At 36.8% G+C, this 13,905-nt stretch overlaps 1 protein-coding gene across 1 annotated transcript in view; it reads right to left on the bottom strand.

Moving 5' to 3' along the window:
- Positions 1-13,905, bottom strand: part of CD2AP (CD2 associated protein) — a 141,614-nt gene that overhangs the window by 34,827 nt on the left and 92,882 nt on the right. The window contains exons 9-11 of the mRNA XM_086707028.1: positions 13,646-13,750; positions 8,412-8,448; positions 6,269-6,331 (exon numbers count right to left, since the gene is read on the bottom strand). Coding sequence (XP_086563154.1) covers positions 6,269-6,331; positions 8,412-8,448; positions 13,646-13,750 — 205 coding nt within the window. The remainder of the gene's footprint in view (positions 1-6,268; positions 6,332-8,411; positions 8,449-13,645; positions 13,751-13,905) is intronic.

Genomic DNA, 13,905 nt, shown 5'->3' with positions numbered 1-13,905 from the left:
TTGAATACTGATTTCCAAATCACTCTGTAATATGAAGAATACTATCCATAGCCAGCACATGAATAGAAAACTACACATTTTTATCACATTCCAATTCCATTAAGTTTTTACTCTGCATTCCTTTTACTGGCTCATAGGAAGAAGAGAACACTCCTAAGCAAACAAGACCTCCACACTTACAGGCAGTATGTTCAATTATGTACCAAGACCAATTTTGCCAGCTTGGAATTCAACGTAAGGCAAAAATACCAAGAATGAGAAGAAAAAAATAAACAAAACATGTTCTACCACTAGGCCCTCCATAAAAGAAATTCATTAAAAATGTAAGTATGGGGTGCCTGGGTGGCTCAGTCCGTTAAGCACCCGACTTCAGCTCAGGTCATGACCTCATGGTTCGTGGGTTCGAGCCCTGCATCAGGCTCTGTCCTAACAGCTCCGAGCCTGGAGTCTGCTTCAGATTCTCTGTCTCCCTCTCTCTCTGCCCCTCCCTTGCTCACGCTCTGTCTTCCTTTCTCTCAAAAATAAACATTAAAAAAAAAAAAACATATAAAATACACACACACACACATACACAGACACACATATAGGTAGAAAATAGGAAATACAAACAAATCAAAGTACAAACAGCAATGAATATGAACAAATCCAAACACTGACTGGGAATCAGGAGAATGCAGATGATGGTTAAGCCATGAGCTTTATATATCTGACTGTCCGAAGAATCAAAAATAAAACAAAAATCCAACTCTGATAGTCTTTATTAATTTTTAGTTCAGCAATTGAGCAAATGAATTAATTAATGATGCTACTGGACATTTGTGTGGGAACCAGCAGCAGTCACGCAACCTTCTGCAAGAGAAAATCTTACATAGTAAAGTACAACTGTTTCCAAAGATAGGGTAAGATTCACAATTCAATCTACTGGGGTTCAGAGTCCCAGAAATCGGCCAACTAGACCCTGAAAATCTGTAGTCTCGTGTATTAACAATGAATTCCTAGCATGTGACTACATTTCCCCAGCAACAATAACTTGTCTCCCTTAATGTCAGATACAGAGACAAAAAAACTCAAGAGGAACATCTACCAGCACAACTCTCCCTTCCTATTCTAATTAGGAAACAATACTGGAATATTAACATATTGGTGTTTACTTCCTGCCTGGAGTTGTGTGCCATCTGGTTATGTTCTGCTTATGAACTGACTGAAAAATAACAAACCCGGTCTTAACACCTGCAGGTATAGAAACTCTAGAGAAAAATGCTCCTCAAGCAAGTGAGCGCAGATTCACTGCCTCTACCAGTAAGTGTTGAATGGCTGGACTTTAGCCCATTATGCCCTTCCTATGGATGTGACTGAGGCTACCAAGGAGAACATGTACATAAAGGTAAACACTTAAATGACTTACAAGCCTAATAGAGCTCCTACACATTTATATGCCTCACTGCCTGGCACTCCAAAATAAACATTAGTTGCTCCCTTCCTTTCATACATAGTTCATACCAAGAACAAGTCATTGAGAATGGAGTGGGTTACTGAGAGGTATGTCCAAGAAACGTTTTCCAAACAGCAGGAGGAAAAACTTCTGCTTCAAAAGTGTTGATATTATTATTCTAATGAAGCATAATATGGCCAGCATTCAGGTATCTCTGAGAAATTAGGGGGCAGAAAACTGCTAAGCATGTTTGAGAAAATCTACATGTTGGCACGGGCAGGAAATAGTCAAGATTTAAACTCCATTCTTTTTTTAAATTTCTTTTTAATGTTTATTTTTGAGAGAGAGAGAGAGAGAGACAGAGACAGAGCACGAGCAGGGGATGGGCAGAAAGAGAGGGAGACAGAATCCAAAGCAGGCTCCAGGTTCCAAGCTGTCAGCACAGAGCCTGACGTGGGGCTCGAACCCATGAATCATGAGATCATGACCAGAACTGAAGTTGGACACAACCAAATGAGCCACCCAGGTGCCCCTATAATAGCTGTTTTAATGTCCTTGCTATTTCCATCATCTCTTGCCATTTCTGGGTCTGTTTCATTGACTAATTCTTCTAGTTACAGGTTGCTATTATCCTGCTCCTTTCCATGCCTAATAATTTTTTATCAGATAATGGACACTATATATTTTTAAAAAAATTTTTTTAACGTTTATTTATTTTTGATTTTTTTTTTTTTCCAAACGTTTTTTATTTATTTTTGGGACAGAGAGAGACAGAGCATGAACGGGGGAGGGGCAGAGAGAGAGGGAGACACAGAATCGGAAACAGGCTCCAGGATCTGAGCCATCAGCCCAGAGCCCGACGCAGGGCTCGAACTCACGGACCGCGAGATCGTGACCTGGCTGAAGTCGGACGCTTAACCGACTGCGCCACCCAGGCGCCCCTATTTATTTTTGAGACAGGGAGAGACAGAGCATGAACGGGGGAGGGTCAGAGAAAGAGGGAGCCACAGAATCCGAAAACAGGCTCCAGGCTCTGAGCTGTCAGCACAGAGCCTGACATGGGGCTCAAACTCACAGACAGCGAGATAATGACCTGAGCTGAAGTCGGATGCTTAACCGACTGAGCCACCCGGGCGCCCCAGACACTATATATTTAACACTCTCAGGTGTTATACTCTTCCAAATTGTATAGAATCCTGTTCAGGAAATAGTTCAATCTGCTTCCAAGGTAAATGTGAAGACGACTTTAGTCGAAGGCGATATAATCTTTTATGGACTCCATCCTACACTTTATGAAGTCTTTCCCCTGTGGCTTGTGGGAACATGAACTATTAGTGAGCTCCAAAAACTGCTTCACCAAATGCTTTCTAGTAGTTATTTCTCTACCTGTGGGAGTTTCCTTTCATGTGTATATAATTCACAGTACTCGGCCAAAGCCTCATGGTAAGCTGTACTGAGATCTCAGAATGTTCTCTGTGCAGCTCCCTCCATTCTGGCACTCTGCCCCACAAACAGTAGCTGCTTTGACCTCCCTAAACTCCTTTTCTCCTGTTTCCTCAGCTCTAGAGGAAAACCAGACTCTGTTTGGCTTCTTCCTTTCTACTGCCTATAAACTGCTTCTAGACAATAAGCTGGGGTAATGTTAGGACTTGCCTTACTGGCTCAGTGATAACTTCCTTCAGTGATAACAGTCCTAAATGATCTATTGTCCAATACCTGAAACCACTATTTCATCTATTTTGTCCAGTCTTCTAGTTGTTCAACTCAGGAGGGCAAATTCAGTCCTTGTTACTTCACCAAGCCAGGTTACTGAGCAGATAAATGATCTAAAAATGGATCACCTTCCATTTTGTTAATGGGATCCACACAACTGATTTCAGGGAATATGGGAAGTCATTACTACATTTTAATAAAATCCCTACCTACTTGATGGAGGAGACTATAAAAGGAATATCATAATGTAGGTAATGAAGCCAACAACATAGTTCTTACATTTAGTTCTCAGTATCTTTGTAAAACGAGTCTTTCATGTAGGACCGGTATTATAACCAGGCACCAAAATAAACCAATCCAATGGTCAGACCTAACAATAGCCATATTACATCTGAAATTAAAAAATACTTTTACTAAGTTGTTTTTGCATGACAAATAAAACATTCTCAAACATAAAGAAAAAAAGAATCTAAAAACTTCCTATGCTGAGCATAGATAACGAGAAAGAGATAAAGCTATGAAAATACATGGCATATTCAGGGACAAGAATGTGGTTACTGTATTTAGTGAATGAAAAGGGTAGAAGATAATACCAAAATTGTAATTGGGGGCGGGGGGGGGGTCAGTTCCCAATAACAACAAAAGCTGGCTCAGATAAGGATCAACAGGAGCTTTTATTCATTCTTGATGGGAATGCAAAACGGCATAATCTGCAAGATGATGTGACAGTTTCTTATACAACTAAACATACTTTTAACATATGATCTGGCAATCATACTCCTTGGTTATTTTTGCCCAGGTGAACTAAAAGCTTATGTCCACCAAATACCTTGACAAGGATGTTTAACTATACATAGCATCTTTATTCATAACTGACAAAGTTTGGAAGCAACCAAGATGTCCTTCAGTAGGTAAATATGGATAAGCTGTGCTATAGATAGATAATGGAATATTAATCAGCACTAAAAGAAAATGAGCTGTTAAGTCATGAAGACATGGAGAAAACTTAAACACATATTAAAGTGAAAAAGCTACATACTGTATGATTCCAACCATATGACATTCTGCAAAACTATGGAGACAATAAAAAGATTAATGGTCACCAGGGGCTGAGGGAAGGGAGGGATGAAATAACAGAGCAAAGAAGATTCTTAGAATAATAAGACCTATTCTGTTAGACATTGTATTACACATTTGTCAAATTATACATTTGCCCAAACTCATAAAATGTACAACTCAGGAATGAACCCTAATATAAACTATGGACTTCAGGTGATAATGTGTTAGTGGAGGTCCACTCTGGTGCAGGATGTTGATAGTGGGGGAGGCAGTACAAGTGTGGGGCAAGGAGTGTATGGGAATTCTGTGTAGTTACTGCTCAATTTTGTTGTGAATCTAAAACTGTTCTAGAAAATAGTTTATTAAAAAATGAATCTGGCAAAACTATGAAATAGAAGCCAGACACGGGACTAAAAGTGAGAGAAATCAGTTAAGAGAATACAGGAACACTGCAGGCAACACACAAGGATAGGCAGAAACAATATTGGCAGTAGAAACAGAAGCATTCTAAAATAGTATTCAAGGTTTTGCTTGTACAGTCAACAACACAAGGGTTAGGGGTACCAATACCCTACACAGCTGAACACAGTTACCTGAATATAACTTTTGACTCCCCAAAACTTAACTGAAAGCCTACTGTTGAATAAATGGCCTTACCAATAACATAAACAGTCAAATAACACATATTTTATATGTTATGTACATTATATACTCTATTCTTATAATACATTAAGCTTAAGAAAAAGTTATTAATAAAATCATAAGAAAAGTACATTTACAGTGCTGTATTCTATTTATTGAAAAAAATTCACGTACCAATGGACCTGTGCAGTTCTAACCCATGCTGCTCAAGGGTCAACTGTATATATAACCTAAAATACTAGATATAACCATTGCAGATCTTTCTGTACACAAAGAGAAATAGTTATTTTCTCCAAATTAATAATAACAAAACAAAATGATGTTTTTAACAAAATAGATATGGTACCTTGGAATACTTTCCAAGTTTATATGACAAATACAGACAGTGAAAATTAAATAATACATAACAAATCACTTCCATGTTAGAACTCACTTTTAAAAAAAATTTTTTTTAACATTCATTTATTTTTGAGAGACAGAGAGAGAGCATGAGCAGAAAAGGGGAAGAAATAGAGGGAGACACAGAATCCAAAGCAGGCTCCAGGCTCTGAGCAAGCTGTCCACACAGAGGGAGATCATGACCTGAGCCGAAGTTGGACGCTCAATTGACTGAGCCACCCAGGAACCCCATAACTCACTCTTACACCTAAGAATTTTTTAAAATTTATTTTGAGACTCCAAAAAAGATAAAGTATAACTATTTAATGCTTACTTTCGTTATTTTTTGAAAAAACAAATAATAATAATAATAATAATATAATGAAATACTATAACCTTACTGAAGTAATAGTTTAACTTTTTAATGAATGTAAATTGGTATCAGTTTGAATAAAACCTTAATTTCCTATCACTCTTGATAAAGTACTTCCTCCCAGAAAACTCCAAATAAATACTGAACAGTTGTTAAAAATCAGTGTAAATCTGACGAATGGATAAAGAAGATGTGGTTTATATACACAATGGAATACTATCTGGCAATGAGAAAGAATGAAATCCTGCCATTTGCAGCAACGTGGATGGAACTGGAGGGTATTATGCTAAGTGAAATAAGTCAGTAAGAGAAAGATACCATATATTTTCACTCATATGTGGATCCTGAGAAACTTAACAGAAGACCATGGGGGAGGGGAAAGAGGGGGGAAAAAGTTACAGAGAGGGAAGTAGGCAAACCATGAGAGACTCTTAAATACTGAGAACAAACTGAGGGTTGATGGGGGATGGGGGTGGGGGTGGGTGATGGGTATTGAGGAGGGCACCTGTTGGGATGAGCACTGGGTATTGTATGGAAACCAATTTGACAATAAATTATATTTAATAATAAAAAAAATCAGTGTAAACCAATCAATGTGGAGAGATAGTATTATTTACAATGACAAATCCAAAGAAGAATTATTTTTCTGAAAGTGGAAGAATTACCCTTACCTTTTTCTTCTGGCTTTATAGGAAAATACTTCTTTTCTGTAGCTATTAGCTCAGGCTTTGGAGCTAAGGAAAAAAGCCAAAATTAGTACTTAAAAAAATTAGTTTCAAAGCACAAAAACAATTATACTACTAAGCAGAAAAGGTCAGTTTAAAAATAACATCAGAGGAAAACATGACTTAACAGAAACAACAATGTACCATAATCACTAGGCTAACTATCTAATCCTGCACCTACCACCATTACATGGCTGAGTAGTAACTCTGGTCTCAGTTCCTTCTTTGCCAAATGAAGGTGTTCATACCCTCTACAACACCACTCTCCAGTAGAATTTTTCCATGATGATGGAAATATTCTATTTTTATGTTATCAATACTGAGTGTGTTGACTTGAAATACTACTACTGTGACTGGGGAATTCAATATTTTATTTAACTTTAATTAAATTTTGAAAGCCCCAATATGACTAGTGAATAAAAAGCCTAGAACACCAACTTCCATAAAAATTACTTTTAACTTATGCTTTCCTTGCTCTGGGATTAAGTCAGCAAATACAAAGATGAAAACTTGGAGTAGGAAAGGACCTGTATTATTTCTTAAAAGAGCAAATCTTTCAAGAAAATAATTGTACCTCACTTATAAAAATCAAAAATTAGGGGCTAGGGACACCTAGGTGGTTCAGTTAAATGTGGACTCTTGATTTGGGCTCAGGTCATGATCTTCTCCTGGTTGTGAGATGAAATTCCACATCGGGTTCCATGCTGACAGCTCAGAGCCTGCTTGGGATTCTCTCTTTCCATCTCTCTGCCCCTCCCCCCCCCACCCCCTTGAAAGAAGAGAAGAGAAGAGAAGAGAAGAGAAGAGAAGAGAAGAGAAAAAGAAAACAAAAAACTAGAAAGTAACACAGAAGAGGAGAGAAAAGAAAAAGAGAAAAGAGAAGAGAAGAGACGAGGAGAGAAGAGGAGAGGAGAGAAGAGAAAAAGAAAACAAAAAACTAGAAAGTAACAGAAGAGGAGAGAAAAGAAAAAGAGAAACAGAGAGAAAGAGAAAGAGAAAGAGGAAGAAAAAGAAAAAGAAAAAGAAAAAGAAAAAGAGAAAGAAAAAAAGAAAAAGAAAAAGAGAAGAAAAGAAAAAAAAAGAAAAAAAGGAGAAGAAATGAAATTAGGATCTAAAACTTACAGAAATAGACAAAGGGCCAGATTATGAAACTGTAACTCTGGAAAACTCTTCTAAGTATACCATAATATATTCAACTGCTTAAAAAAATAAAAATAAACTCTTCGAGTTTGTTTAACCCTTCAGCATACTCTCTGAAGAAATACAAATAATTAGTATTTATATGAGACATTAACAAATGAATTTAATGTGAAAAAGTGGAATAACTAATTAGTCAGGTCAATATATTAAGTATTCTATTCTTTTAATTTTTAAAAATTATTTTTGTTTTTAAGAGACAGAATATGAGTGGGGGAAGGGTAGAGAGAGGGGGAGACACAGAATCCAAAGCAGGCTCCATGCTCTTAGTTATCAGCACAGAGCCCAACATGGGGCTTGAACCTACAAACTGCAAGATCATGACCTGAGCAGAAGTTGGACGCTTAACCAACTGACCCACACAGGTGCCCCTGAAGTATACTATTCTAAATGCATTTAAACTTGGTCAATTTTCTTAATTAGAAATGACAGGGGCACGTGGGTGGCTCAAAGTGTCCCTCTCTTGATTTCGGCTCAGGTCATGATCTCACGGTTCATGGGTTCGAGCCCCACATCAAGCTCTGCACAGTGCAGAGCCTGCTTGGGATTCTCTATCTCTCCCTCTTTCTCTCTGGCCCTCCCCTGCTTGCTCTCTTTCTCTCTTTCAAGACTAATAAACTTAAATTGTGTGTGTGTGGGGGGGAAATATGACAAGTCATAACTAAAGTATACAAATTATTTTTAACATCCTATTGTATACAATTTATACTTAAAAAATACAGACTTAATGCATGTGAACACTCAATTTTTATGTATTTCTAGAATTTGTATATATTACATCATATTTGGTTTTTGCTCATATAAATAAATGGTTTACTTAAAATCCAATTTCACCATTTTATAACTTGAAAATATGAAAAACAGCAAACTGAATAATGTGTTTCCTACATACCTGGACCCTTAGCAGGAGGTGGTGGTTTCTTTGGTTTCTATTAAAATAACAATGGTAAAAATATGTGAATACTTACATCTTACATATGCTTAAAATAACTTCTGATCGTTAATAATCTAAATTATATGAGTATCTGTTATAAAATAGTAAGATCTTAACAACCAAAAGGCCACTGACAAAAGATTTATTCTATTAGAACAAATGCCTTCTTGATCAAAATTCAAATATGTCAAAACTTACCAGTGATTATGATAAATCTAAAAAATCTTAATGATAATCAGGGGCACCTGGGTGGCTCAGACGACTAAGCATCCAACTTTGGCTCAGGTCATGATCTCACAATTTGTGAGTTCAAGCCCCACGTCAGGCTCCCTCCTTTCGGCACGGAGCCTGTTTTGGATGCTCTGACTCCCTCTCTGCTCCTCCCCTACTCTTTCTCTCTCTCTCTAAAATAAAGAAGCATTAAAAAAATCATAATGATAATCAAAAATATTCATTATTGCCTCCCCTACTTTAAGATTCCAAGGCACAATTTTACCTCTCTTTAACAGCTGAGTACTGGGGAAAAGGAGAGAGAAGAGACTGTTTTTAAAACAAACAACAACAACAAAAAAGAGTCACCTAATAAATATATCTAGCTTATACTCTTGATTCTTCAGAACTCTCAAAGAGAAGATTCAAGGAAAAAGCCTGTTTTTCTTCAATTTATTCAAATTTGTTGGGTTTAGCATTTATTCATTTTTAAGACTTAATGACATCAAAAACTTGAGACATGTGAATCAGGTTTTCCCAAATTAAAATTAACTGATAGTGCTGTATGAACACCAAGTAAGCCCTCCCAAATAATGTGTTCCTTGGGTATGAAAATAAAGCACCCGGAAGGCTGAATACTGAATGAAATCGAGCAAAAGAAGGGCCTCAGACAGCATTAACCCATAGAGTAACCTCTAGTGATTCACTTAACTACATAAAGACTGCAAAGTTTGGAAATTTCAACATTGGCTTAAATAAAATCCAGCAGACCATCTTGCTCTCAGTGTCTGCTCTCCAACTCCATTAGAAAAGGAGCAAGGAGGAGGCAGTCCAAGATGATGGAATAGGAAGACTCTGAACTGACCTTCTCTCGTGGACACGGTAAAACTACACCTACATACAGAGCAATTCTTCCTTAAAAATTGAGGGTGGACTGAACAGCTTCTGTACAACAAACAACAGAGGGACCACACAGAGCACAGTAGGAGACAAGGTAACAACACAAAACACACCCCAGATGTAAGGACTTGCAGTAGGGGGTATCATTGAGGGTCCCAAGCAGACACACCTGCCCTGGGGCACAGAAACAAAAGAGCAATTTAAAGGGCAAGTAGACTATAAGTGAAGACCATAGAGCTTCTGCCAAATGGTGGAAGGAACTGCTAGAACTCTCTCCAGGGTCGGAGATGCCTGAAATTGCCACTATTTCTTTCCCAACGCTCTACTTTGACAGTGCCAATGAAAGCAGAGTCCAGGCACTCTTGCTAGCCTATTAAAACTGCCCCAGCAAGTCCCAGGCCCCTAACCCACATCAGCTTTCCCACCAAAACAGCCTATTGCCTTTGCCAGCCCCAGCTCTAGCCATCCCAACAAGGTGGCCCTGGAAGCTCCAGCATACCCCAGGCCTGCACACAACAGCTCAAGCCCTCCCGCCCGTGTGGCCCTGGCACAGAGTACATTGGAATGCCTGGTCCCATGTCCACACCAGCTCAAGTCATACACCAATGAGTCCGCGCCAGCTCTAGCCGCAGCCATCCTGCCCATGTGACCCCAGGGCAACCCTAGCTCACGCCTACTCCAGCTCCAGCTGCCCAACCAAATCCTGTTGGCATACACAGTAAACAAAGGGGACACTGCTACATAAGGCCACTCCTTCAAGACCAAGAGTTAGCTGTTCCGCCAAATTTACAGACACAAATGCAGAAAGACAAACAACATAAGGAAACAGAATGTTCGAAACAAGAGAACAACATAAAACCTCAGAAAAAAAAAACCCTAATAGGGGTAATTAATTTACTTGATAAGCAATTCAAAGTAATGGTCATAAAGATGCTTGCTCAACTTAGAAGAATGAAGAAATACAGTAAGAACCTTAACAAAGCGGTAGAAAATATAAGAAGGTACCAAAAAGCAGTCAGAGCTGAAAATTTCAATAACTGAACTAAGAAATACACTAGAGGACATCAACAGATTAGAGCATACGGAAGAATGGATCACTTGAATGGAAGATAGAATAGTGGAAATCACCCAATCAGAACAGCAAAAGAAGAAAGAATTTTTAAAAAATGAGAATAGTTTAAGAGACTTCAGAAATGACAATAATTGTACTAACATTCACATTGTAGGGGTTTCAGAAGGATAAAAATAAGAGACAGGAAATCTGTTTGAAGAAATAATGGCTACAAACATCCTTAACCTAGTAAAGGAAAGACATCCATGTCCAGGAAGTACAGAGAGTTCCAAACAAGATGAAACCAAAGAGAGCCATACAAAGATATATTATAATTAAAATGGCAAAAGTTAGGGGCGCCTGTGTGGCTCAGTCAGTTAAGTGTCCAACTTCAGTTCAGGCCATGAACTGACAGTACAGAGACTGGAGCCTTCTTCAGTCTCTGCCTCCCTCTCTCTCCGTCACTCTCTCTCCCTCCCTCCCTTTCTCTCTCTCTCTCTCTCTCAAAAACAAACAGTAAAAAAAAAAAAAAAATAATAATAAGAAATAAATTCCAAAGACTGAAATCATAACAAGTATCTTTGCCAACCCCAACGGTATGAAATTAGAAATTAACTGCAAGAAGAAACCTGGAAAAGCACAAACATATGGAGACTAAACAATGCTACTAAACAATCAATGGGTCAACAAAGAAATCAAAGAGAAAATAAAAAACTATGTTGAAACAAATGAAAAATAGAAACACAACTTTCAAACCTATAGAACACATCAAAAGCAGTTCTAACAGACAAGTTTATAGCAATCTCAAGAAATATGAAAATTCCCAAATAAACAGTATTAATTTACATGTAAAGAAACTAGAAAAAGAACAAAACCCCAAGTTAGGAGAACAAAGACCAAAGCAGAAATAAAATGAAACAGAGATTGAAAAACAGACAAGATCAATGAAATTAAAAGCAGATTACTGAAAAGATAAACAAAATCAATAAACCTCTAGTCAAAATCATGAAGAGAAAAAGACAGGACCCAAATAAATAAATTAAACACGAGAAGCTATAACTGACACGATAAAAATATAAAGGATCCTAAGAAATTAGTACAATTACATGCCAACAAATTGGCAAACACAGAAGAAATGGATAATCATGATAACCACATAAAAAGTATGATTCTAGAAATGTATCCATTTCTTCTGGGTTCCAAGACTTGATTACAAAAAAATAATAAATAGACCGATTACAAATAATAAAATTCAATCAGTAATTTTAAAACTCCCAGAAACAAAGGTCCAGGACCAGAGAGCTTCACAGATGAATTCTACCAACATTTAAAGAGTTAGTAACTATCCTTCTCAAATTATTCCAAAAAATCAAAGAAGGAGGAATGCTTCCAAACTCATTTTACGAGGCCAGCATTACCCTGATATCAAAACCAGTCAGATATCACACACACAAAAAGAAAATTACAGGCAATATCCCTGGTGAATATAGATGTAAAAATTGCCAACAAAATATTAGCAAAATGAATTGAACAACATGGCAAAAGATCATATACCATGATCACGTGGGACTTATTTCAGGGATGCAAGAATGACTCAACATTTGCAAATCAATCAACATAACACACCATTTTAACAAAATGAAGGATAAAAATCATATCATCTTAACAGATGCAGAAAGACCGTTTAAAAAAATACAATATCCATTTATAAAAACTCTCTCAACAAAGTGGGTATAGAAGGAATGTACATCAAAACCATAAAGTCCATACATGACAAACCCACAGTTAACATTATACTCAATGGTGAAAAGCTAAAAGGCTTTCCTCTAGGATCAGGAATAAGACAAGGACTCCCCCATGCTTATTCAACATAGTACTAGAAACCTTGGCCATAGCAATTAGGCAAGAAAAAGAAAAGCATCCAAATTGGAAAGGAAGAAGTAAAACTGTTCACTACTGGAAGATAATATATAATATATATAGATGATGTATACATACACAATGGAATACTCCTCAGCCATTAAAAGAATGAAATCTTACCATTTGTGACAACACAGATGGACCTACACAATAATATACTAAGTGAAACAAGTCAGACAGTAATGACAATACTGTATGATTTCACTTATATGTGGAATCTAAAAAACAAGACAAATGAATAAACAAAACAGAAACAGACTCCCATAGACATAGGAAACAAACTCCTGGTGACTGTAAGGGAGAAGGTGAAATAGGGAGCAGATAAAATAAGATTAAGGGGAGTAAGAAGTACAAACTTCCAGTTATAAAATAACTAAGTCATGGGGCTGTAATGTAACATAGAGAATATAGTCAATAATGTTATAATAACTTTGTATGGTGATAGATGATAACTAGACTTATCACGGGTGCCATTTTGTAGTATATAAAAATATCTAAACCTTATGATCTACAATACCTAAAACCAATAGGACACTGTATGTAATTATACTTCAGTCAATCAATCAATCCTCAATTAGATCCATTCTTCCATGGGGGAAAAAGGGATCAAGTTGCAGAAAAGCAAAAGATCACTGATGAATGACTCAGCCTCACTTTATTCACTGTAAGAAGTGAGACAGAGGTCTTAAGTCTTGTAAGAAAGCAAAGACTGCTTCTTACCCTCCCAAAAATGCACTACAGAGTAATATAGTAAGATTAACAGTTCCTTAAAATAAGATTTTCAACAAAAGTACAATTAAAGTGTAAATTCTTCCAGGCAAGTGTTAATTTGTCTAACTAGTATGAGAGACTTTTTTCTTTAAATTATAATAAAGTAATGAAGTCTAAGGTTACTTTTCAATATAGTCAGTGGGGAAAGAAAACCTGAAATAAAGCACAGAACTGAAATATTCTTTTGTTTTACTACAGCTCAAATCAATTTTACCTGAATATATAAACTGGAAACCGCCTCATAAAGTTGTTCAGTAATAATGCAAACAAAACTGTTTGTAAAGAAATACTGGCCAAAGGTTCATTAAACAGTTATCATCATTGAAAAACAAAAGCTTACTGGGAAGTCTTTATCCAGTTCATTTATCTGAATAGCAAAATTATCTGGAAATACTCCTTCTCTCCCATTAAGTTCACCCTTCCACCAGCCAGTTTCTCCAGTCTCCTATAATGCAAATGAAAAATCAAATAATTACATTAATTTTATATTATTTAAATATATATTTACTTATTAAACATTATATAAACTTATTTATATAAATACTGTAAACTACACACAAGTATTATATTTAAAATTGAAATATAATAATAAATATAACA

Source organism: Puma concolor, chromosome B2 (assembly GCF_028749965.1).
Source record: "Puma concolor isolate L17-30 chromosome B2, mPumCon1.1.hap2, whole genome shotgun sequence".
Lineage (NCBI taxonomy): Eukaryota > Metazoa > Chordata > Mammalia > Carnivora > Felidae > Puma > Puma concolor.
This window is presented reverse-complemented; position numbering and strand designations above follow the sequence as displayed.